The 25136-nt window shown below is 41.7% G+C and overlaps 3 protein-coding genes across 3 annotated transcripts; all 3 read left to right on the forward strand.

Annotated features, from left to right (window-relative positions):
- The first annotated feature begins 4211 nt into the window (after positions 1 to 4211).
- lzts3b (leucine zipper, putative tumor suppressor family member 3b) lies at positions 4212 to 10707 on the forward strand. Its single transcript, XM_070905034.1, has 7 exons — positions 4212 to 4433; positions 5586 to 6056; positions 6149 to 6316; positions 6705 to 6833; positions 7560 to 7751; positions 7985 to 8215; positions 9607 to 10707. Exons 1-7 carry the CDS (start codon positions 4212 to 4214, stop codon positions 10705 to 10707), a joined length of 2514 nt encoding a protein of 837 aa, XP_070761135.1.
- Positions 10708 to 15406: 4699 nt separating this feature from the next.
- ubox5 (U-box domain containing 5) lies at positions 15407 to 19681 on the forward strand. The gene is made up of 5 exons (XM_070904975.1): positions 15407 to 15475; positions 16409 to 16510; positions 16806 to 17560; positions 17663 to 18522; positions 19229 to 19681. Exons 1-5 carry the CDS (start codon positions 15422 to 15424, stop codon positions 19447 to 19449), a joined length of 1992 nt encoding a protein of 663 aa, XP_070761076.1. The 5' UTR covers positions 15407 to 15421; the 3' UTR covers positions 19450 to 19681.
- A 2049-nt stretch (positions 19682 to 21730) lies between these two features.
- avp (arginine vasopressin) lies at positions 21731 to 23472 on the forward strand. Its single transcript, XM_070903679.1, has 3 exons — positions 21731 to 21890; positions 22527 to 22731; positions 22844 to 23472. Exons 1-3 carry the CDS (start codon positions 21771 to 21773, stop codon positions 22978 to 22980), a joined length of 462 nt encoding a protein of 153 aa, XP_070759780.1. The 5' UTR covers positions 21731 to 21770; the 3' UTR covers positions 22981 to 23472.
- Positions 23473 to 25136: the final 1664 nt, after the last annotated feature.

Below are 25136 nucleotides of genomic sequence, written 5' to 3' on the forward strand. Positions count from 1 at the left end.
TCAGTACTGTTTCCATTTAGTGTCTCATCCACTTCCATCCGTCCACCTTCATCCATCCATCCATCCGTCCAGGGGACTGTATATGACTCTATAGGCTTTTCCCGAGAGAGAGCACTGGATTAATGCCAAAAGGGGGCGTTTGTATCATGCAGCCGGAGGGGCGGGACCAGAGGTGGGTGTGTGTCTCTCAGCTGATGCGCGTATCAACCGACCGACTCCATCATCAGCATCCGACGCTGACAGCGGTCGAAGACGGCATCCCTAATATTACCGACCCACGGTAACATCGCAGAATAATTCAGAGCCCGGCCGACCAGGACTGACGTTGTTGCTGTCTTGTGACAATATTGTTTATTGAGGCTGCCATCTTACAAACCGCCGAGCTGCAAAATAGTGAGTAGCCTTTGATGATGGACCGCCAGGATGCTACAATCGGTAAATCAAAGCTACTGTCGTCAATGTCAATGACGCTGTGCATTTTAATTTAGATGCATTTGTTTTTTATACAGCGATGGTCGTGCGCTTGTTTCTTGTCACGGGCCTAGCGAGTAATTGTTTGGGAGCGCAGTCGATTCAGGGCTTGATGCGGATGCTGCTAAAGCCGCCCTTGCCGCCCAGGGATGCAGAGAAAAAGGGAGAGAGAGGGGGAGTCGTGAGGGGAGGGGATAGAGCCAGAGCAGCAGATAGATAGGCAGTGTATTTTACTACTACTACTATTCACCCAAGTGGAAGTAAACCTCTAGTAAATGGGCTGAGAAGGGGAGGTGCACTGGCATGACTGCGTATCTATCTATCTATCTATCTATCTATCTATCTATCTATCTATCTATCTAACCAGGGTAATATGCTACTGTATGATTTTGGTGATGTGAATGTTCATATGTGAGCAAGCTCTTTAATGCTTGACGTTGTAATTCAGTGTAGTTGATGGCTGCAGAGTATAGCCATTTAAACATAATAGCCTGTCTACAAACATATTTATTATGTTTATTATATTTAGCACATAGTCCTCATAGTTTATTATATTTAGCACATAGTCCTCTTATTCCCAAACATATACTCCACTGAGTTACCAGTTTATTAGGTACACCTATCTAAAACAAATGCGGTCTAATACAACAGTCCTACGTTTGTGAAGGTTATAAATTGTGTTTTAGTTGTTGTTTGTGGGGATGTTGAATTGTATTAATTTCTGCCTTTACTACATAGGAGAGAGTGAATGGCTAACTGGAAAGAAAGGGAAAGAGTTGTAGTTGACATGCAACAAAGGTCCCAGGCCGGACTTAAATGGGGATGTTGCAGTTACATGGTCAACACACTAAACCCATAGACCACCAGGACGCCCACTGAGAAGTGTAATCTAATATCTAGTCTACTTTCGTTGATATAAATGGGACACAAAATACTAAAAACACAGTCACAGTATAATGCAATGACGTTATTTATTTTGTACACCAAGCTAAAAATAGTTCAGTCTAATACAACATCTTTGGTTGAAACTGTTTTAAAGAGGTGTTGATTCAAAGTTGCTAATATTTTGTCCATCCCTGTTAAGCCAGGGCCAGAGAAACTTGCTAGGTGGGTCTATTGAGCCTCCCACACTCACATTCCCCCCAACCCATTTTACCCAAAGTCCTGGAAACCAACCAGTGTACCTAAACTGTCAGTTATCTTGCAATTATTTGATTAAACACAAATTTGCTTCACAATATGCAGCATGGGATATAATATTAACTGAGGGTATAGTTAATAGTAAGGTATTAAAGGTATTATAGTAGATTTTGATAAAGGGCCCCTCTATAAGAGATTAGATAAAAATACGAGACCCAGTAGGGATTTACCATTTCAGTTTTTATTGTGTTTTATTGGTGTAACTGCCACTCAGACAACCTTTGGTGTTAGCAGTTGCCCGCTTTGCCCAGTTGGTAAACCAGCTATGAGTATAACAAAATACAATTCAACAGCACCACAGACTGCAGCCTCCAAAATGACCATAAAGAATCAACTAATCTCTAGTTGATCTCTAAACAGTTTCAACAGAAACCTTCATGAAGGTAAGATTTATTGTAGGGCTCTTGTATTAGCCTGCATTCATTTTAGCTAGGTGTAACTAATATACTGGCAACTGAGTGTACACTGGGTGGACACATAAGGGATACCTGTAGACTGCAGCCTCACGCAAACTAATACACCGCTCTTTTGAGTAGTTTACAATGTTGAGATGTTGATATTGACACTGTGTTTGTGTTGGATTGTACTGCACTTTAATGTATGGTGTTCCAGTTATGTAAAGCAATCCAATACGCCACCAATGACTACAGTTTAAAAAGTTCCCATAACTCTAAAGGTACTAAACGCTAATGTTTTATCAGCTTGATACGTCATGACATTTCCTATTTTTATACCTCATTTTGATTTCCATATACTGCATATCTGTGATTAGTGGTGCCTTTTACACAGCACTATCCTAAACCCAAATAAGTCTATTTGGAGTCCTCTTAAAAATTGCCCAACAGGGACTCCGACCTCTCTGAGGTGTAATTGACCCCAAATGTGGGATATTACACAGACACAGACATTTGTTTGTCTGAGACCAAAATGAACATTTATATGTTAATGCATGGTCCATATACATATACATACATATACATCATGACATATTTTCTTTTTTGGTGTAATAGCAATGCGTTACGATCATGTCCATATTTTGTCACCTTCATTAAGTGCAAGCCCAGTTTGTGGCAATGGGAAGGGTTACATCTTAAATAATTTACAACATGTTTTTTAATGGTATAAAGAGAAAAATAGTTTTTGATTTAGCAATTATTATAATTATTATTTTCACACATACAGCAGTGGGGTCTGTGGAACCCAAAACAGTGAACGAAAACTGAACTGAAGTTTAACAAAAATTGTGTTTATTGCAGGGCTGTTGTTTTATTTTGTATCGGACTTGTTTTATGCAGGTGTTCCTGTATTTGTGTCCACAAAAAACACAAAAAACAACAACAACAAACAAACGAATACCCCCCTCCAGTTCAATGATGTTAATGGACACAAAATCCAGTGTAATTTCTGTTTTGCACTGGATTGGTGTGAGTGGCCTCTTTAACTTATGCACAAAAACAAAATAGACAAAAACAACTCACTCTTACCTATAAACTGTATAAATAATAAACAGATGCCATAAACAGAAAGTAACACAGTGATTTTATCATTAAACTGGAGGACAGGTTTTAATTTTAGGTTAGGTTAGGTCAGGTTTAAACTTTATTTATACCCTCACTGTACGCATAATTTTCCAGACTTATCTGTTTGACCCTTTTCATTTGTATCATGGTGGGAGGACCACGCTGCCCCTGTATGTGGGTTGGAATCTATTCTGCATTAACAATTATTGTATAACTAGTCATTATGCAATTACAATATTGTATAACTCCTTTCGTTTTTCTGTGTTCCTCTAGTGTGTGTGCCCCCACTACCTGCATTAGGTTGTGATGACCCACACTACTTCCAAATGTATCTGTGACCCTCCCCAATCCTGACTCCTAACCTCTAATCCCTGACCTTTGACCCCCACTATGGGCAGTGTTGGCAGTGGGGTGGCAGGAGAGCAGGAGTTTGCCATGAAGTCAGTGGGTACGAGGACCACCCTGCCCCGGGCCCCTCCTCTCTCTCGCCGTTGCCCTGCCGACCGCAGCTGCAGTGCAGAGCGACTGCCCCGCCCCCCGGCGACTATATCAGACGGGACGGCTTCTAGCGATGAAAGAGGGAGTGTTAGTATCGGGACTGGGACCTGTACCGGGACTGATCGGCCCACCGAAACAGCCTCCTCCACCAACACTGAATGTACCATGACGGCCCCGTCCAACAACAACCAGTTGGAGTGTGGCAACGGAGCAGGCAGGCGGGAGAGGGAGTGGGAGAGGGAGAGGGAGAGGGAGAGGCAGCGCGAGAGGGGGAGAGACAGGGACCGGGACCGAGACTGGGACCGGGAGAGGTTAGAGAGGGAGCGAGAGAGGGAGAGGAACCGAGAGAGAGAGCGGGAACGGGTAGAGAGGGAGAGGCTAGAGCGAGAGAGGGAGCGGGAGAGGGAGAGAACCAGAGAGAGGGAAAGAGAGAGAATTGAGAGGGAGAAGATAGAAAGGGAGAGGGAGCGAGAGAGGGAAAGAGAGCGGGAGAGGGAAAGAGAGAGGCTGGAGAACGAGAGGATGGAAAGAGAGAGAGAGAGGGAAATGCAGGCTGTAGGTTTAGATGTCTGTGGGAACATTGTGGGTCGAGGAGCAACTGAGAAGACCAGCGTTGGCATGAACACACACCACCACAGAGAGATGGCAGCCGCCAGAAGTGACAGCGAGAACAATCCAGGCAGCCACAACCCACCAAACCACAACCCGCCCAAGATCCTGCCAGTGTCGGGAAAACTGGAGCAGGTACTTCAAGATTGAGGACAGTGGTTCTCAACCTAGGGGTCAGCACCCTTAAAGGGGGTTGTAAAATGAATCTAAGGGGTCACAAGATGATTAGCGGGGTAGGAAATAGTGAAAAACACAATTTTGCCACACAAAATTATGTTTATTTTTCCAACTTTTATCTAATATTTGCTTTTTTCTTGTTCTAAGACTAACTTCTGCAGGCCTTTACAATGTATTGAAATGGAACAATCTGAGAAAGTTGAACTGCTCACAGCTCATAGATACACAGCCTGTGACGAGGGGTCACAAGCAAAAAGCACAAAAGCTTTGGACACTACTGATTTAGAAGACCAGGGTGGAATACGTATTTACATTTTGAACTTTTAAACAATAGGTTGAGGTCTCAATTCAAAACTCACATGCAAGTTGAAAGAGCTGTAATCCCTCCTGCTCTCCATACTGTGACCCCTTCCCAGCGCGACTCAAATGTTAGTGAGGGGGGACAAAATTCACAGTCCTTATTCTGTGCAAAAATACATTTGAAATTTCAGCCAAAGCTATTGTGAGCAGCAGTAGCAGCAGGGTAAGACAAATCAAATGTGCACCTTCCTAAGTCTTTTTAGCATAAAATTTACTGTTTGTGTTGCTATCCATCCGCTCAGTACAGCAAGGAAACAGTGTCCGAACAAAGAGAGGGAATTTCATACTCAAAAGACTATAACTTTGGAAGATACCCACCTTATTTTGTCTATCTAAGACTGCTGAGGGTACATATGTAATGAGAAATGTGAACCTTATCCCCAATCCTCTTACATTGGAGTCACGTTAGAAAGGGATCACCTCACGACAAGTATGGATAGGAGGAATGATTATAGCCACACATAACACTTCATGGACATGTAAGTATTGTAATAAGATAGACTTAGATCTAAAACCCACCTGTTAAAAACATGATATGCCATCTGACAGATTTGCAAGGATTCAAGAGCCTCGGATAATAAACCAAATGCATTTCAGACAGTTCAAAATATATCATAATGTGTATAATATGCTCAACACAATGCTGAAATGTGTACTACAGTGTACTTTTGTCTGTTGGCTGCATTAATATATCTCTTATTTCTCTTACTGTCTTTCCTTCCTTCCTTCCTTCCTCCATCTCTTTCGTAGGCGATGCAGAACAACTCAGGCCTCGTTCGTCCCTCTGCCTTCAAGCCGGTGGTTCCCAAGAGCTTCCACTCCATGCAGAACCTGGTGGGCCAGGCAGGAGGGACTGGAAGCGAGGGCAAGACTGAGGCAAGGAGTGAAGGGTTCAGTGAGAGCAGAAGAGGCAGGAGAGGCAGGGACGAAACAGGAGGAGAATCAGGAGAGGTCCCAGAGGCCCTGCTCCTGGACCAGGACAGCCCAGTGAGGGTCAGCAGAAGTGAGGGCGGGGGAAATGGTAATGAAGTAGTTCAGGGAGGGATGTCTGACTCAGGGAGGAACTCCCTGACCAGCCTGCCTACCTATACGGGCTCGGGGTCTGGTTGTGGGCCCCCAGCAGTCCTGGGGCCTCTCAGTGCTTCCACCAGCCACATCAACAGGTTGGGCATGGTTGGGGCAGCAGCAGGCCTGGACAAGCTGGAAAAGCCTGGCTACCAGGTAAGGCCATCATCCATACTCACTTAGTCTGGCACTGACTGCAGTCTGCTGTTACCATCATTAATGTACCGTGATGTGGTTCTTTCCTCCAGAACGGGCTCAGCGCCTCAGACAGTGGCCGGTCCTCCTCAGGAAAGAGCTCCTCGTCCTATCAGAGACTGAGCCACCTGAGTGATGCCCCAGCACCTCTTCGCCCCTCCCCCTCCTCCGATGACATCATCCAGGACCTCGAGGACCGCTTGTGGGAGAAAGAGCAAGAGGTCAGAGGCCACTCAGAAATGTCTGATTTGCAGTTGTTTTGCACTTTAAAAAGAAAGAGGATATTTACCACCACTTAAAGGGTCAGTTCTCCCAAATTACAACCATTTACCATTCATTTCCACAGATGTTAAGATCTTTGTTTCCACCATTTCTGCTGACACCCCAATACAGTGGAGATGAATGGAATTTAATTTGTGGTGCTCACAAAATTATGGCCTTGATGCCAGGAAAAACTGGCAAACTGTATCTTGAGCATTTTTTGGCAGCTGATTACAAAAGGCTAATTCCCGATAGTCCCTCATTTTGTACTCCAAGTTGGATTTCTTCTACTTTCACTATTTAAGTAAAAGCTGCTTTGTGGTCTGATTCCTCCTCTTCTTCTACCAGGTGCAGCATATGCGCAGAAACCTGGACCAAAGTGAGGCAGCGATCATTCAGGTGTTTGAGGAGAAGCAACGTGTCTGGGAGCGACAGATGGACGAGCTGAGACAGAACTATGCTTCGCGCCTGCAGCAGGTGACCTCACTACATACTGCGCTTTATTTTTCTTTACTCATATCTTGAGTCCAAATTGAACCTGTGTGAAATCTTGGAAGTGCAGAATTAAGCACGTGGTCAAAGTTGGATACAATGATACATTTGTTTGGGGATACGCAAGAGACAGATGTGGTGAAAAAAACACTGAAAAGTTTGATTTCATTCTTACAATCCAGTTTAAAAGTGTAAGAAATTGGAAGTTAATTATCCTGCTGTTAAAGTGATATTGTCTGAGTGACGTATGGAGCAAACAACAAGCCCAATTAAAAAGCCTGGTGTTATTTTAGTATTTAATATTTAATTTAATTGGTCCTATCATCATCTTGAAGTTCACTTTTTGAGTCCAACCCATGAAAATGAAAAGGAAAAAATGGAAAAACTGCCAGGGAAACTTTGAAGCATGAGTCCTTTGAGTCCAAAGCAGTATGAGAAAAAGCTGATAGAAAACTTTAATATTCTAATCTATCATCCAATTCTGAGTGGTTAATGTTGGAATCGAGGTACAGGTAAGTGCTGCATCATCTGAAAGGCATTTAAACTAAATCTGTCCCTGATATATATAACACCTAATGGGTTATAGACTGTCTTGCCGTAAAGTACCAGAAGACGTTATTGCAGGGCCTGTACATGTTCCACAAATGTTTGTTCCACATATGGATCGTTATCCGTCAAAACTTACACAGTAAATGTACATTCTGTCTGCAGGTTACGCGTCGCGCTCAGCGCTCCCAGACTGCCCTGCAGGCCCAGATAAGCCGTCTGTCCCAGGACAAGAGGAGGCTCCAGGAGGAGATGGCGGCTCTGTTGGCCCAGAGAGAGGAGCTGGAGAGAAAGTGTCTGGATTACAGGAAAGAGCAGGCTGACATCTTGCCTCGTCTGGAGGAGACCAAGTGGGAGGTGAGATATGAGTATATGAGTTGGTGCGCTTGACTAGTTCAGTAAAATTTTATCAGGGTTACATCATGGTAGACTGAGCAGTGGAGCACTGAGTATAAGAGTGTGTGCCTGTAAGTCTGTCTGTAAGTATGTGTGTACAAGTAACCCAGTTGTATGCAATGGGAAAGGGAGTACATTTACCACAGTACTAAAAAAAATACCACTCACCCACTAACTCAATCTTCATGTTGCAGGTGTGTCAGAAGGCAGGAGAGATCTCCCTGCTGAAGCAGCAGCTGAGGGAGAGTCAGGCTGAAGTGACCCAGCGAGCTGGAGAGATGGTGGCCCTGAGAGGCCAGCTGAAGGAGCTCAATGCCCAGCTGAGGGAGCGAGAGGAGGCCATGCTGGGCCTGAAGGACTCCTATAGCAGCAAGAGTCTGGAGCTGGAGAAGTGTGAGGGAGAGCTGAGGAGGACTCTGTCAGAGGTAGGTTTTCAATTACACTTTGATTAATGCTCATAGCAAAGGACTTAACATTTACTATTAGTCAGGTTCAGATTTCTTAAATGGCATTGCAACCAAAACATAGGTATTCATGGTCCCACAATCCAGTATACAGAGCACATAAAATCACCTTTAAGTGTCTTTGATTAAATCCTGTCACTGTAAGAGTTGAGATATGATGGTAATGTGTTGTGTATAGGAGTTTTTAAGTGAACAAAAAACAAATTTGGTGAAAAACAGTGGTCATACATCACCCAAAAAATGTATGAAACCTACCACCAAGCTATAGGACATAAAGCTCACATTATTCTAGGCCTATGATGAAAATCTTGTGTAGTTGCAAGGAATGGCACCAAAAGCTTTAGAGGGGTCTATGGAGAGAGCAACACAATGCTGATCACTAACGCAGTCAAAATAGAGTTTACAACAAGTGAGATTGCAGGATTGGGATGCTTACCACTAAATCTAGATTGTTGAGCGTTTAATCTTCGAAATCCTTCTGATTGATTCCAAAAACTTGGCGAGGAGACTGGGACAAACTGGGGATTGGGTAACGTTATATATTACAGCTGCGACATTTCTTTTTCCTTTGTGCTGTATGAGCTCATAAGCAGCTCACACATATTATATGTATATATGCTGTGTAATACATTACCAAAGAGGCAGCAAGTTTAAGAGCAATATTCATCTTTTGTTAAGTACAATTTACAATTTATGTATTTATCACAAGCTCTTATCTAGGGCAACTTACTATTCATGCAACAGTAAAATAAGTGAAAATTCCTTAAGCATCAACAGAAAAGAGTGCCACGAAAACACTCAACATTAATCAAAAGAATTATGGACTTAAGTTCATAAGCAAGTTTAAATTTAATATTTTAATATAAAATGATGTCAGACAACAGATTTAATATGGTAATTGCCAGGACTAAGTGGATTACTCTACCACTATCCATCAAGGCCCACTACTTTTTCTACTAAAGTCTCACCTGATTCAACTGACCAACAAATGACAGTATAATTATCCATCACTGCTATCAGCTGTATAATCCCATCTTGAGTGTGCCTATGTATATGTGCATACAAGTGCATGCCTGTAATCATGCATGTATGAACAACGAACGCAGCTGGATGTGTATTTGTTTGAATGTTTTTACACATTATCCGTATTTATGTATATAACTATGTACAGTGTTTATGCCCAATGTTTTTATGTCCAGTTTTGTTCTTTTATTCTATTTTAATGAAGGATACACCTTGTGTGTCACTGAGAAACTTATAATACTGACTTGATTGGACTTGACGTACCCAGAAATATTGAAAGTGAAATACTGAATGATATTTTCTTGTGATATATATTTTCCTTTCCACAGGTGTCCATCCTCAGAGAGAAGCTGGGTGTTTTTGAGGCAGAGGTGCTTAGTTTAAAGCGAGCTCTGAGTGAAGCGAGCAGAGGAGTAGAAGTTGTGATGAGCCCTAACTTAGCTGCTGCAGGGCTATTGCCACCCTGGGGAATTGTTCACTGCACACGTAACCCCTCTGACTCCTCAACCAACTCCCTCACACCCACATCTGACACCCTGCTGAGTCTTCAGAGTGATGAAGCCAAAGCCCAGAGGCAGGAAGCTCAGAGACAGGAGAGGCAGCAACGCGAAGAAGCTCAATGGCGCGACGTGCAGCAGCGGCAAGATGCCCACATGCAGCAGGACATCCGAATGCGTCAGGATGCCCAAATCCGACCAGAGGCCCAACTCCGCCAGGAGGCCCAGCTTCGTCAGGAGGCTCATCTCCGCCATGAAGCCCAAATCCGTCAAGAGGCCCAACTACGCCAAGAAGCACAGCTGCGTCAAGAGGTACAGCTCCGTCAGGAGGCCCAGCTCTGCCATGAGGCCCAAATGCGCCAAGAGGCCCAGCTACGTCACGAGGCCCAACTCTGCCAAGAGCAACTGCGTCAGGATGCCCACCAGCCACAGCGAGTCCAGGAGGGTCACTGGGATGAAGCAGGGGAGCTGCGCAGGCAACTAGAGCAGCTGCAGGCCGCATTGCGCCTGGAGCGGCAGCAACGGGAACGTCAGGCCCTCAACTTCGACCAGGAGCGACACACCTGGCAGGACGAGAAAGAACGGGTTTTAAAATACCAGGCACAGCTGCAGCTCAGCTATGTGGAAACACTGCAGAAGAACCAAGCTTTGGAAAAACGCATGAGCCAGTTGGGAGCTAAACCAACCACAACGTCCACCACCACCACTATTACCACTACCACCACCACCTCCCCCACCTCTTCCAACTCTTCACCTCCACCACCAGCCCTCTCACCTCTGTCTCCTCAGCCCACACCCACTATCTCTGGCCCTATCGCCCTCACCATATCCCCTCCTTGTGAAGACCAGAAGGGCCCTCCTTCTCTCCACCAGCTTGCCCCTCCCTGGGCTGGACCCTCACGCCTGGAGAGGATAGAGTCCACTGAGATATAGAGACAGCTCCATGAAACGAATTGTCCAGTTCAATACACTCACAGTGATGAGGCCTCTCACACAAAACCACTTCAGCATACAGTTGAAAAACATTTCAGTCTACAATAGAATAAATCAGCTCAGTCTGACATACTTTTCAAAGCAACTATAGACACTAAACAGCAACAAAGGCCGACCCAACATTATCAGTAACAAGCAGATCATCTGAACTGGAAGTTGAACCACATTCAATCTATCAGTGATTTTATCAACCTCCTAAACAGCCTTTCTCTCACTAGTTGAACACTATGACATCGTACATTATCAGTGTTCATGAAAAGTGTGCCACGCTGATGGATGGCAGAAAAACAAAACGTTTAGATTACAGCACTAACACAGGGGCCGTTTAACGCCCATGCTAGAAAAGGACCAAGACAATCAGGGATATTGTCAGAAATTATCGAGAAGAATATTATGCGGTATTTATTCATTGTAAGTCTGTGTCACTGGTAATGTAAAAGTAGAATTAGTGGTCAGAGTGTGTGATGTTAACTTGCATTTTCGGCCAGAGAGCGCCTTACTCCATTCTTTCCAGCATGTATAAGAGAACAACTAATGCTGGGAATAGATGAAAAAAAAAAAATCAAGAGTGTAATTATCATTTTCAGTGCTTTCATGATAATATCAGCAAACCAGTTACACAACATTATTACACATGGCTGGACTATTTCATTTAAATCCCAGCAGATATTGAGGTTAAAGGTGATTCTTGATTCAGTTTTCAAGTCATTTCATGCACAGGGTCCAACATGCATGAGCCATTTAAACACATCATCAAGACCAACAGAGTTTATATTTTCTACAAATTGAATTAAATAGATATGTTTGGCAGATAATCAACCCCGACTGAATATAGAATAAGTTTTAAGACGTGGGAGAACCTGGTTCGCCTTCACTGCGGATCTGTCCGGTCTGCGGTGACTAAACACAAACACTAGAGGTCATTAGAGAGCTTTCACAGCGCTCCCAACTCAACTTTCTTCTCGATGAACTGCAAGCAGAATGTGAATGGAAGCACACGATTTGAATTTGGTTATTATGATAATTGTGTCATTCACTTTGTGCATTTACAGCAAGAACTCTGAGAAATCAGTCAGTATCCCCAAAGTTAAGAAAAATTTATAGAATGTATGATATACTAGAAAGAAATACTTATAATAGTTATAGATTGTAAATGTGTGTTTGAGTGTGAGTGTGAGTGTGTGTGTGTGTGTGTGTGTGTGTGTGTGTGTGTGGGAGAACGGGTGTGTGCATGTGTGTATACATATGAAAAGCTTCAGCTTATGAGATTGAGGATAGAGGGACTAGTGGCAATACAGCAAGTGAAGATATATGACGAGCAAAGGGATTTTTGGGTAAGTAAGTACAGTAAGATGTACATCAAAGCTTGACACAAGGGCAGTGAGACTGAAAATTCAAACTGAGGGAGTCTGTATATCCTAGAAAACTCTTTTTAGACAAAGCAGGGGAGAAGGAAGTTTTAAAAAAAAAATCAGAAAAGTGAGGCGTTTGCCTCTTTGAAGGGAGCATTCAGGCTAACTGCACTATGTAGTGTCCTACACACAAGTTATGATGTACAGTAGACTCATGTGAATATCATGGCTTTTATATGTGTTGTTTATGCCAGCATACAAAGATGTTGCTCAAGAATATTAACTTATCTCTAAGGTATTACATAGTATTATCATCTTTATTACTGTTATTATATTATGGTGAACTGACAGAGAAAATATGTGCCATTTGAGCTTTCTTTTATGTGGTTTTTTTTTTTACTGTGTAGATAGCCTATTGGCCTATCATAATGGTGCAATCATAGCAACCCTGTCCAAAAATGATGTTCCTTTTGATGTAGGTGATAAATGTAGTTACAGTATTGCATTGTTTAGAGAACAAAATGCTACCGATTTTATACATGTTTCAAATTTATTGTTTGCATTTATGTTATTAGTACTGTTCTGGCTTGATTAAAAACCACCCCTTTGTTAAAATTCAGCAGAACTAATAAAGATATGTGAATAATTCAGCACTTTTTGTCACTGAGCAAATCATTTGTCCTGTGGTTAAGATTTGATTCTGGCAATCAGCTTTGAAGAGATTGACCAGAGGAAATATTTGGAGTCCTCCAAATATTGGACTATGGGATTATTCTAGGCACATATCCTTTATTACAGTGGTTCCCAACCTGGGGCTCAGGACCCCCTTAAGGAATAATTCCCAGGGGTTATGAGATAATTAATGAGGTGAAAAAAGAAAAAAACTATTTCTGCTACACAAAACTAGCTTCATTTTTTCAGACTTTTGCTTTTTCTCTCTTTTTTATTTTTTACATTTCTTGGTAATTACTGCAATTTCACTCAAGACCCCCAAAAGTATTAAAACAAAAAATACTATTACTGTAACCTTTGGTTGACCTGGCCAGTGGTGGAAGAGGTTTTCAGGTCTTGTACTCAAATAGACGTAGCAATACTAAATACTCAATTACGAGTAAAGGCCCTGCATTGAAAATATTAGTATTAATATATAAGTATTATCAGCAAAATATCAAAAGTAAATGATGCAGAATGTCCTCTGTTCGTACTTTATTATACATTATGTTATTTAATTATTAGTATTGATGCATTAACATCATGGGTAGTTTAATCTGTAGCAATGCATCTTATTTTACAGGCTAGTTATATTTTTTTTTGTAAAATTTGAATCTGCACATTAACAAGGAACTACAGCAGTCACATAGTGGAGTACAAAGTACAATTTCCCTCTGAAATGTAGTGAAGTACATGTATAAAGTAGCATAAAATTGAAGTGCTCACTTAAAAGTACCTAGAAATTGATATGAATACTTAATAGAATTAAGGTTCTGGGCACTGAAATGATTTAAAGAAAGGTATAATGGTGATTGGCCATTTAAGATGTGCTGAGGTTAGGAACACATAAAAACAGCGGACAAGCAATTCAATTTAGCCTTTTTTATCTGGATTTACTCAACAACTGTTGCAACTCTCGGGCACTGACAAATTTCGCAATTACAAATTTGAAGCTTGAAGGTTGTCCCTTGTCGGCTGCCCTAGTTGTGTCGGCTGAACTAGCTAGTGGCTAGTAGCGATTAGCTACCTTCTAAAGTTGGTCAGACGAGCGTCAAAACAGCCAAGTTTGTCAACGGCCAAGCAAAGTAAGCTTTGTCTGCTTTAGTTTACTAAGCTAATGTTATCATTGTTTGCCTGGCTCAGCATTAGTAACGTTAGCCAACATCATATTGCTAACTACGTGTAGCGTATTTGGATGCACCTGCACTCCATAGCATACAGTCACAGCTAGCTAGGAGCGAAACGTACACGTTAGCTTTGGAATAGGAAACACAATGTAATGTTTTTAACGGACCAAGAATATATTTCTGTATGATGAATTAAAACGTAGTTATATCAGTTAGTTTCGTTATAGTTTCCAGTAGCTGGATAACTAACTTAATTAATTTAGTGAGGACTGCAACCATGTTAATTTCATTATCCGTCGGTTTTCCAGTTATTTTCTCGTTTACTCGTTACATTAATCGTTTGGTCCATAAAATGTCTGAAAAAGTGAAAAGTTGCCATCTCAAGTTCCCAGAGCTTAAGGTGATGTATTCAGGTTGGTTGTTTTGTCTGACCATCACTTCAAACCCACAGATATTCAATGAATCTAATACATTACGAATAACAGCAGAAAATCCTCACATTTGAAAAACTGGAAATATTGAATGTTTGGCATTACAGCTTGAAAAAATATTCAATATATAAGATTATATAAGATTAATCCATTATCAAAAAAGTTTTTAGAAAATTACTTTTCTTGAACTTGACTAATCTATTAACGACTAATATTTTCGGCTCTTCTTATCTTATTCTGTTCTTATCTGATAAATTTTTTGTCCATAAAATGTCAAATTATAGTAAAAGTCACCCATGTCAAGTCAAATCAATTTTATTTATATAGCCCAATATCACACATTTGTCTCAGGGGGGCTTTACAACCTGTGCAGCATAGGACACCCTCTGTGCCTATCATAGTTTCATAGACCCAAACTTCAGTATTCATTTAACATTCTTTTGTCCACTGAACAGCCTGTAACCTAAATATATACAATTTTACAGTGATATGAAACAGAGAAATGCAGCAAATCCTTGCTTTTGAGGAGCTGGAAACAGGAAATGTCCTTTCATAAATTACTTATTTGGGCAATCGTTTATCTGAATTGTATGTTGATTGACTAATCGATTAATCAGCTAATCATTTCAGCAGTAACCTTAGTGGCAGCCACAGAATTGAACTGTGTGCATAATGGATAATTCATTTTCTGTTTTGAATTACCAGGGATTTGCGCATTTTATTGAATTGAAAGTCACTATCTTCCTTTGTCATCACTATATTATTTAACACACTAATACTGTATGAACTGACCTCCTTGAACTCACTATTGTTGATAAAATGTCTGTCAGTGAAGGTCATTTTGAAAAGGGGTCAAATGTCTTGTGAACTAATAGGTGGAAACACAACAAAAATGCAGAACAGTGTGGTGTACAAATGTGAGTCCGTATTCACTGAATGCCTCATTTGGCCTTGACCTGTTAGATGACTTTAAGTGACGCAAAGGAACATGTATAGCTCTAACATCAATTTGTGTCTTCTTAGGTGGGAGAATATGGTTGTGAATCTCTGTCTGCCGCACTTTTATACAACAGTTCATTGCAACAAGGTGCGACACATTTCATGGACCTATCACGTAACTGTACCTTCCTCAAGTAAAGTTTTTATTTACTTTCCTGTCAGTTCTAATAATTTTGTAGTACAAAACTGCTGCAACACCCAGGTGACCTGTAGCAAGTTTTAGCAACAATGACTTAAGACATGAAACAGGCTAAAACACTAATTTCTACACTCGAGTAGTGTCTTATGAGAGCACCATTCACCTTATTTTTCCCTTCCAATATGTGCTGTAACAGGAAGAATCAATGTACATAGATGAGAGATAGCAAAGGATGGAGGTGGAGGACTAAGAAAAGAAAGAAGCAGAGGGACAAAGTGGTGTGTGGGAGACTGAATCATGACTGACCTTGTTCTGTTCTTTATTAGTATTTTGTAATCTGATCATGGCTGTATTTTCTCCACACTACTTCAATTACATTTTTTTTTTTTTTTTACTCCTACCGCAACCTTTTTGCCATCTTTTATATTTTCCTTCCACTCGATGTTTTACACGTTTTTTTTTAGCATATCATAAATATTGCTTAGTCTGACTTGAATGTGCTGCTCTGAGCCATATTTCCAATAAGAAACTGAAACTTAAACATTTTCCAGAATTGGAAATATATTAGTAAGTATAAGTATTAACAGCATGGGTAAAATGAATACTTACAAATTAGCATCTTCGTAGTAAACCAATTTAAGTGGACAGACATATGAGGTTTTTCACGTATTACACCATAAAAATCAACAATTAACAATTCTGATGACTCTTTTTCTAGCATTTGAGAGCATTTTTCATTGTGTACTGTCCATTAAAGGCAAAATAATCCATAAAATGATCTTGTACGTATATCGTTTATATACTGTAGCTTCTCTCTTTTAGCTTTTAATTTCAAGCTTTCATTATGACTATAAACACCTATTTGATAAATTTTTTATGCAGCTGTGTGCAGATGGCTACGATGTCACAAACCTTGTGTCAGCCGACCCCGCTCTCCGAAGGCGGGGCTTCAAGCTGGAGTACTTCCTACGTCCACCTGTGCAGGTAAGTTTACGTTGTTGTATTCCTTTAAAAGATATTTACCAGTAGCCTCACAGATGAAAATATCTGACCTATAGGTGATAATGAGCCATTATATATTAAGCAAGAGTAGCACATTTTTCTCTTGTGGTATGGATTTGGTTTTATCTGTTATCTTGGTATTGTCCTTTTAATTCTAACAACATCCATACTATATTTTTAGCATCTTTACTATTTGAAAAATGTTTAAAAGTGGATAGGAACTGTGGCCGATAATTAACAAATGAATATCCAATATTTTTTCCTCCTTTCCTCTCAGGTGACGTTGAAGTTTGGCTTCCAGGTGGAGCTGTGCAGGGTGGATGTGGAGCTGTGGTCCTGGGGTATGGACCGAGGACAGGCCTGCAAGAGACTGGAGATCAGCACCAGCTCTGATTGGCCACCCTCCCCGAATTTTGGTAAAGGCCACAAACAGGTTCAGGAAAAGGAACAAATGCAGATGCAGGTAAACGACTCGAATGAACAGAACAGAGAAAAACAACAAGAGCGTGACAGTAAATCTTGTAATGGCCACCAGTGGAGCCTTCAGGCTCGAGAGTGGGGTGAACAGGCTCTAGATCATCCTCAAAGAAGAGGTCATATGTTCAAGTGTCAGCCAAACACTGAATCCAGTAATCCTGAAGCGGAGTTTAAACTGGTAGGTCGCTGCGAACTTAGGGAGGAAACCCAAGTCTGTTTCACACGTTCAAATTTTAGTCCCCGGCCCCCGCTCCAATCCCCACCACCTCCACAACCTGCAAACTGTCGGCAAGAAGAGCTATGGAGCCGAGGTCTGCTCTCATTAGGCGCTGTGACACAACTTCGTGTGACTCTGCCATTTGGCGGTGCAGCATCTGCTCTGGGGCTCAAGGCTTTGGCTGTGTGGGGACAACCTGCTCGCTGCTGCCCTGCAGAAGAAGTGGAGAGGATTAAAAGAGTCCACGAGGCCAGTGAAAGACGGCTGCCACGACCTTTGTTTTTTGCCCCTTCGGTCAGCCAGACAAAACCACCACTGCAAGCAGCCACACCTCCAAGGTATGTGTTTTATTTCTGTTTTATGACATTCTTATTGTAGTTAAATAGAGAGGTATTGATTTTTTTACAATGTTGATAATTATTCGTTTTGTCTGACTCCAGCAATCTTTCCATCCCAGAAGAGTTCCTTGACCCGATAACCCAGGAGGTAATGATGCTGCCCATGCTGCTGCCCAGTGGAGTGTCAGTGGACAACACCACACTGGAGGAGTACCAAAAGAGGGAAGCCACTTGGGGTCGGCCCCTTAACGACCCCTTCACTGGGGTCCCGTTTACCTCGACCTCCCAGCCTCTTCCTAACCCCCAATTGAAAAGCCGCATTGACCACTTCCTCCTGCATAAAGGGATGATAAGGAGGGACGGGATGTTGGGGAGACAAGGGGAGGGAGAGGATCCACAGGCCTCGAGACTTATAGCCTCCAAGGTCGATGGACAGTCCCAGAACTCGCCATGTCTCAGTAAAAGCTCAATAAACAATACTGTTATTCAATATAATTCTGACACCAGAAACACAAACAGGACTACACAAATAGAAGACACTGGATTAGGACATTCATCAGATGATGGGAATCACACATCGAACTCCCAGCCTCTAACTACAGATAGTAAATCACAGTTAGAGAGAAGAAAGAAGCGAGCTCTAAGGGAAATTTCTAAAGAATCAACACAAGGTTCAACTGCTGAGAAGCAACTACAACCTCAAACAAAAAGACCAAGAAATGATGCAGTTTCAGGTGAGTATCCTGAGATCCTAAAACATATCTACTGTGTTTTTTCCCTGCTGACTGTCCGTTGTGTCAATGTTTTCTCAGCCAGCCTGGATGAGGCCCTCTTCTCTGCCCTGCAGGGCCGACCCTCCTTCACCTCAAACTTGTCCCAGCAGAGACGGGTTGATCCTGACTCTGAACCGCTGAACACCTCTCATCACTGTCAGACTGCAGGCACTCCAAGCATGCCAACAGGTAGGATTTAGAAAAGTCCACTTAAAGACTCCACCCAAAATCTTTTGAGTGTCAAAAGATACTACCTCCTGTAAATGGGTTGTAATAAAGGTTGTATCTTGCTTCTTTATAAAAGATGGCAACTGTCGTCAATAGTTACATGACAGTGACATCAATGGATTCATAGTAACCCAGCAAAAAGGAAGTCAAAATCTTTAATATTTACTCCTCAAATTACTTCTACAGCACAATCCAATTCTATGCTGCTCATCTGTATTTTCAGTATGTTCCAGACATCCATATGTTCACTAAAATATGGCTTAAAAACACTGCCTCCATCTCAGACAACATGCACAACTTTTTTGCACTTGTGTGTTGGTTTGTGCACATTGGAGCATGCGCCTCCCACTCTAAAGCCTTATTTATATGAATGAGGAAACACCAGACGACGCTGCAGGGGTGCCAACGCAGAGGCATCTGGCAAAAAACAAAACAAAACACAGGGTCGATCTGCAAAAACGTTTAACTAGGATCATCTTTTGCTTAAGAGAAAGTGGGGTAAACCAAAGACAACACATGACAAAAGAACTCCCGAAATGCACTGAAAAACAGAAAATGACAAATTATAACTGTGTAGGATTATTGGAATGTGTTCAGTGTTTCTGATGTTAAATCAGTTTGACTCCATTGACTATTCGATTAATTCTCCCTCACATTTGCTTGCCAGGTGAGAAGACGTGCTCTGCATGTTCCTGTTCGGTCTCCGTTTACTCAAAATCTGCATCATCCATCTACCGTCTAACCTGCGGACACTTGCTCTGCCATTCCTGCCTGCGGAGGGAATCGCAACCATTAAACTCTGTCACTGTATCAACGTCCAATCACATCTTGTGCCCCGCCTGCCAAAGCCCTACCCCACGCAGTGACGTCATACGTGTGCATCACTGACAGATGCCGCAAAAGGCAAACGTACGCCTTCATACCTGTAAAGAAATCAAGAGGAGGATTGTTCTGAAGGTGAAGACGGGACTCTCCTCCGGATGTAGACTTTCAGTTACAGATCCTAGATAGGATGTTTACCTGATTTGACGCTACCTCTATCTCCCTCTTTAATATACAGAATATCTTCACAGATGCGTCATATAGTATGTCTGATGGTTGTTGGATTATATAAACTGCTGAAGAGGTCAGTTTTTTCTAAACATTCCCCAAACGTGTTTTAACAACCCTTTTCATTACATTATTCATCCACTCATTTCTTTTTTTTTATTATTTTGTAATATTTTTTCTATTATTTCTTATTCACACGCGTTATGAGTACTTCAAGTCTAGCAGTGAATTATATATCTTTAACTTTACTTTCTTGAACCGTTGACGTTACAAGATCAGATCACAGAGGCCTCTGTTTTTAATGTCCACAGCTGTAGAAAGGACATCACTGAAAGCAAAGATCTTTACAAAGATCTTTCGTAAAAGAAAATAACAAAAAATCAAATAGAAGTCTTGTTCTCTTCTCTTCCACCCCCCCATCCCCCACTCCCTGTCTTAGCCTTTTCATCGAGCATTGAAGTATAGCTGCAGCCTTGGTTCTGCAGCCTTTGTACTGACCCTGGATGTGTAGATGTGTTGATGATGCACAAAGAAAAGGTTGGGGGACATGAGCACTGAGAGCAGGAGGCCAGAAGAATTAAAGTGGATTAAAGATTGAGTCGACCCAAGGCTGTGTGCTCGGCCTTCCTCGCTTTCCACTCCATTCACTACCTTACACTCCCTACAGTCTTGTATAGGTTTTGTTGTCTTAAGAGGGTAAATGCAGGCCGAAAATGTAAAGATAAGGACTTATTGGAACTGATTATGTACTAGTACTATGTACTCTGGAAATGAATTCCCACAATGGCAAGTGTTTGTCTGACAATATTAAACAGCTGAATTTGTCTGAAAACTTCACTAATTGCCTCTTATGAGTATATCATTGCGTACACAAAAGGGTTAAACGGACCCAAGTCAGGAAAAACATTATTTATTGGGCTTCGCAATCACATACAGCATCATTTATCATATGTTTGTTTCCCTGACAACATTAAACTTAACCAAGGTCATGATCCTGTATCCGCTCAGTTAGAGCAAAGACTGGAATTGGTTGTACTGCATGTGAAATTCAGCTTCACTGTTTCAGGTACATAAAGTGGTACATAAAGCACTTAAATGACACTAAATCAGACTGATGTGTGATATTAACTGCTTTCTCTACTTGTCAAAAGTACTGATTGACTTTGACTTCTCAAAGCGTTCGTTTGCGCTGTAAAAGCTGAAGCTTATTTTTCTGCTTTATACATGTCAGGAATGTAAAAAAAAAAAATGTAAACAACCATCAAACTCTGATCTTATTTCACTACTTGTGAAAAGTGTGTTTTATGTCAAGATTTATCAGTTGTTTCTATTTGTGAGAGGAAATAGGAAACTAAATTTCACGTTCAGGAGTACAGTAATGCGAAATACCAGATTTTGTATTTACTGAAGGATCAGTGTTGAATGCAGTGATGCTAATGAAAGAGCTCCTTCACACCTTCACCTGCTGCCTCGGATGCTCACTTTTGCCATTTATCGTTTACTCGTTCATCAGCATCACAACAGCTAATCGCTGAGACTTAACCCTGAGCATGCAACAAGACACTGAACGGAATAATGAGCTTCAGATATTGATGTTTATTCAAAATGCTAATTTTGTTATGCTCATTAATAGTTTGAAATCACATCAGGAGGATAATTTGTGTGACCTTGGGGTTGTCATGATGTTAGGAGTCAAAAATGTCTGTCCTGCAGTGGTGAACAGCTGAATTGTGCATGATCATCGTGAAATGTTCTTGATCAGTGCGCTCATTGCGGTAAATCTAATTAGTTGTTCGTGTTATGCCATTTTTAGTGCGCGCCCTCCTGCCACCCGCCGCGCGGGCTGAAATTATTCAGAAAAGTTATTCTAAATAAGAGTGGCGCAGTCTTGAATACAGAAAAGGTATCTCCTGCTGTCATTGCTGTTTTCTTGCGTAGATTTGTTAGATGGCACACATCCGATGCAGAGCCATATCTGCTGCGACCTCTCGCTCACCCGCCGCAAGCACGCCGGTGACTGACGTCAGACACGAGTGTCAATCGTTTTGTCAGATCATGTCCATCTGCTTATAAGTGAGGGACCGACCGGGACACCAGTCAGACATCCACCCAGGCGGAGGACATACAGGTGCCCGGCGCTCATCCAAAAACCAGCAGCGATGCCTCACTCTTTGTCCCCCCTGTGCGTCCTGGGACTCCTCGCGCTCTCCTCCGCCTGTTACATCCAGAACTGCCCCCGAGGAGGGAAACGAGCGCTGCCGGAGACTGGGATCAGACAGGTGAGGACCATTATCCTTTCTGCCTTCTTTTGGGAAGTCATCTTTGGCTTTCTGAGATTTTTGTAGTCATTTGAAAGTGTTGGATGGGAAATTCCCCGAGCTGACTTTGAGTTTATAATATGTAAAGTGATTATCTATGTAAAGTAAGGAAAATTCAATACATAAATTATGGGACTTTTATAAGATCAAATGTAATATTGCTTTGGTGGTTTGGGTTCAGATGCTTAAAGGACAGCAGCAAATGGATCTTTTTTTTTCCTTTTTCAGGAGCATAAAATTAAATCAAAGTATTTACCTTAAAAAGTATGTGTGTCTATGATAAACGTGTGTGTTGTGGCTTATAAGGGAAAACAAAAATGACATGGTGTGATGCATTTGTGTTTTTGTATTCTTTTTGTTCTCATGATTTCTGGTGTAGAGGCAAGTAATTTAACACATTAGAAACATGCACGAACATGTGAGATAAATGTGCAACAGAATTTAGGAATCAGCTTTTCAACCAATACCATGGCCATTGCCAATGTTGTCGTTTAGTTTATTCCGTCAGAATAAATATTAAGTACCAATGTTCCAAAAATAATTGACAGGATTCATAGCTCCTGATTAATGCTTTAAATCTATTCAATTCTCCTCCAGTGCATGTCTTGTGGCCCTAGAGACCGGGGCCGCTGCTTCGGCCCCAGTATCTGCTGCGGGGAGGGCCTCGGCTGCCTGCTGGGCTCCCCAGAAACAGCTCACTGTGTGGAGGAGAACTACCTGCTGACCCCCTGCCTGGCGGGAGGGAGACCCTGTGGATCTGAAGGGGGACGTTGTGCTGCTTCAGGACTCTGCTGCAACTCAGGTGCAGTGTGGTTTGACTGTTTGTCATGTTCAGACAAGTACTTAATGAGTGTGGTATGAAATGATCTATGGGCACAGTTTGAATAAAGTTATTTTCCATGCCTCCCCCTCAGAAAGCTGTGCGGTGGACTCTGATTGCCTGGGGGAGACCGAGGCCTCAGATCTATCCGACGGCTCCGCAGGGAGCTCGGCTGCAGAGCTGCTGCTGCGCCTCCTGCACGTGGCCAGCAGAGCACAGACTGAGTACTGATACTGTTGTCTGCGGAGGTCCCTCTGCTTCTCAGGGCCTGGAGGTGCAGCATGGAAATCATCCCTGTTCCACTATAAGCCTTGAGATTTGAACCCTGAGCCAATAAAATGCCAAGTCAAACTTTCTTAACCCCTACTGCTGTGATATTTCTGTATCTGTAAAGACGGTTTATGGTCACAGAAAGAGAACTAACTTTAACTAATTAGCTATTTTCATCCAGATCCTGGGGGAGAGGAATCATGATAATGGGTATGAAAACAGTAGATTTCACATTTGTTCCCACCTTAGAAATGTATATACTAATGCACATACTGTAAACAAAATTGTATTCTATATGAGGGGATTTAACACGCGTAAATAATTCAGAGATTGGAGATTAAGGTTGCTACAGACATCCATGTAAAACAGCTGAATGACTATGCTAGAGCAGCTACTTCTTGTGAAATATTACTGTATACTGAAAAACAATACAGAATAAACAAACATTAAACAAACAAGCCAAAAACAACTGCTGCTGTCTGTTCTCATTATTCCCAGACTCAAAATAATTACACCTTTAACAGATGATTCACTGATAAAACTTGTGTGTGTGTGTGTGTGTGAAAGCAAGTGAATAAGAAATATATTGTTACCCATAGCAGGTAACTACTTCTGAGAAATGATCCGTGAGAATGGTTACAGTTTAACCAGTCTGTCGTCTTGTATTTCCAGATGATAATTTGTTTACAGGTAATGTTAAAACTGAGATGAGGGCCAAGAAAGGACAACAAAGGCTGAAGATTATGTGTTTTAAGGTGAGGAGTCCAGCACACACGTTGTTGTTACACCGATAACATAAACGACACACTGATGTGGAATCAGTGCAGCGCCTTTCATTCATCCCCTTCAGGTAAACAACTTTCTCTGTTGTGTATCAACATGTCCAATTTGCGTAGATGAAAGAAAGTGAATTCTAATTGTCATATTCTTGTGTGCGTGTGATGATTGAAAGCTGATGTTTATGCCAGGACTGTATGTGATGACAGTTTCTGCGTAATGTGTTCCAGGTCCAGCTGGAACAGGATGCAGGACCTCCCAGAAATTGACAGTTACCTGTTTTGACTGATTCAATAGCTGCGTGGCATATGGAAAAAGGCTGATAGATCTTGTGTTTCCTTTTACTTTCAAATCCTTTCATTGCACACTGTATAATGATTTGTTTCTGGCCCATGTTGGCCCCTGGCCATTGTTGCATCAGTAAAGCAAATTGTAAATTGATGACAAGGAGGTAGTAGTTCTGACCATTTGGGGTCCAGAATGACACATTTTATGGCTGAGGTATTATAAAGTTCTGCTCGACTTCCTGTTAATTTATATTTGAAATCACCTATAATCATTTCTGCAAAATGCAAAGTGACTTCAGCATGCTAACAACGTTCAGTCGGTCGGTCCACCACTTTGGTCCGGACTGAAATATCTCAACAACTATTTGGTGGACTGCCATGAAATTTTGTACAGACATTCGTGGTCCCCAGAGGATGAATGTTACTGACTTTTCTACAGATTCCCTGAATTTTCCTCTAGTGCCACCAGCAGGTCAAAGTTTTCACTTACCCTGTGAAGTATCTCAACAACTATTGGATGGATTGTTATGAAACATACACACATTCATGCCCCCCTCAGGATGAATTGTAACAACTTTAGTGGCCCCTTAACTTTTGATCAGCACCACCATCAAGTCCACACTTCAATTTGTTCAATACTTTGGTTTATGACGAAATACCTGCCACTTTAATGACTCAATCTCATCAGCCTCAGCTGGTGGGAACAGCTACTTTGTGTTCAGGACCACATTGACTTGTTTTAAAGACCAAAACAAATCCTCCAGATTTAATCTACAAAAGAAAAAATAACATGTCAGAGTTTCAAACCTCCTCAGACAAAATAAATCTTGTGATTTGAAGGCTTTATATGGGATGAGGTATTTAGTGTTGCATGCTCAAAACTGAAAAGCAAATCAAACAAACACTGTTTTCATTTGTGGTTTTTGGCTGTTACCACATCACCAACTGTTCCAGTTTCAAATATACACCCAAGAAGTCAGTCTGTCATTTGTGCTACCAGAAAAATTCCCCTTGAGAACAGTTTGATTTTTTTCCTCCAATAATTATATTGTA

Source organism: Enoplosus armatus, chromosome 4 (assembly GCF_043641665.1).
Source record: "Enoplosus armatus isolate fEnoArm2 chromosome 4, fEnoArm2.hap1, whole genome shotgun sequence".
Classification (NCBI taxonomy): Eukaryota; Metazoa; Chordata; class Actinopteri; order Centrarchiformes; family Enoplosidae; genus Enoplosus; species Enoplosus armatus.

Bases quoted from the DNA above. Each gene is read 5' to 3' on its own strand.
- lzts3b (XM_070905034.1), top strand. From the start codon at position 4,212: ATGGAAAGAGAGAGAGAGAGGGAAATGCAGGCTGTAGGTTTAGATGTC. The intron at 6,057-6,148 runs GTAAGGCCATCA...TCTTTCCTCCAG, and splicing joins TGGAAAAGCCTGGCTACCAG to AACGGGCTCAGCGCCTCAGA. The intron at 6,834-7,559 runs GTGACCTCACTA...TTCTGTCTGCAG, and splicing joins ATGCTTCGCGCCTGCAGCAG to GTTACGCGTCGCGCTCAGCG.
- ubox5 (XM_070904975.1), top strand. From the start codon at position 15,422: ATGGTTGTGAATCTCTGTCTGCCGCACTTTTATACAACAGTTCATTGC. The intron at 15,476-16,408 runs GTGCGACACATT...TTTTTTATGCAG, and splicing joins CAACAGTTCATTGCAACAAG to CTGTGTGCAGATGGCTACGA. The intron at 18,523-19,228 runs GTAGGATTTAGA...TTTGCTTGCCAG, and splicing joins CACTCCAAGCATGCCAACAG to GTGAGAAGACGTGCTCTGCA.
- avp (XM_070903679.1), top strand. From the start codon at position 21,771: ATGCCTCACTCTTTGTCCCCCCTGTGCGTCCTGGGACTCCTCGCGCTC. The intron at 21,891-22,526 runs GTGAGGACCATT...ATTCTCCTCCAG, and splicing joins CGGAGACTGGGATCAGACAG to TGCATGTCTTGTGGCCCTAG. The intron at 22,732-22,843 runs GTGCAGTGTGGT...CCTCCCCCTCAG, and splicing joins AGGACTCTGCTGCAACTCAG to AAAGCTGTGCGGTGGACTCT.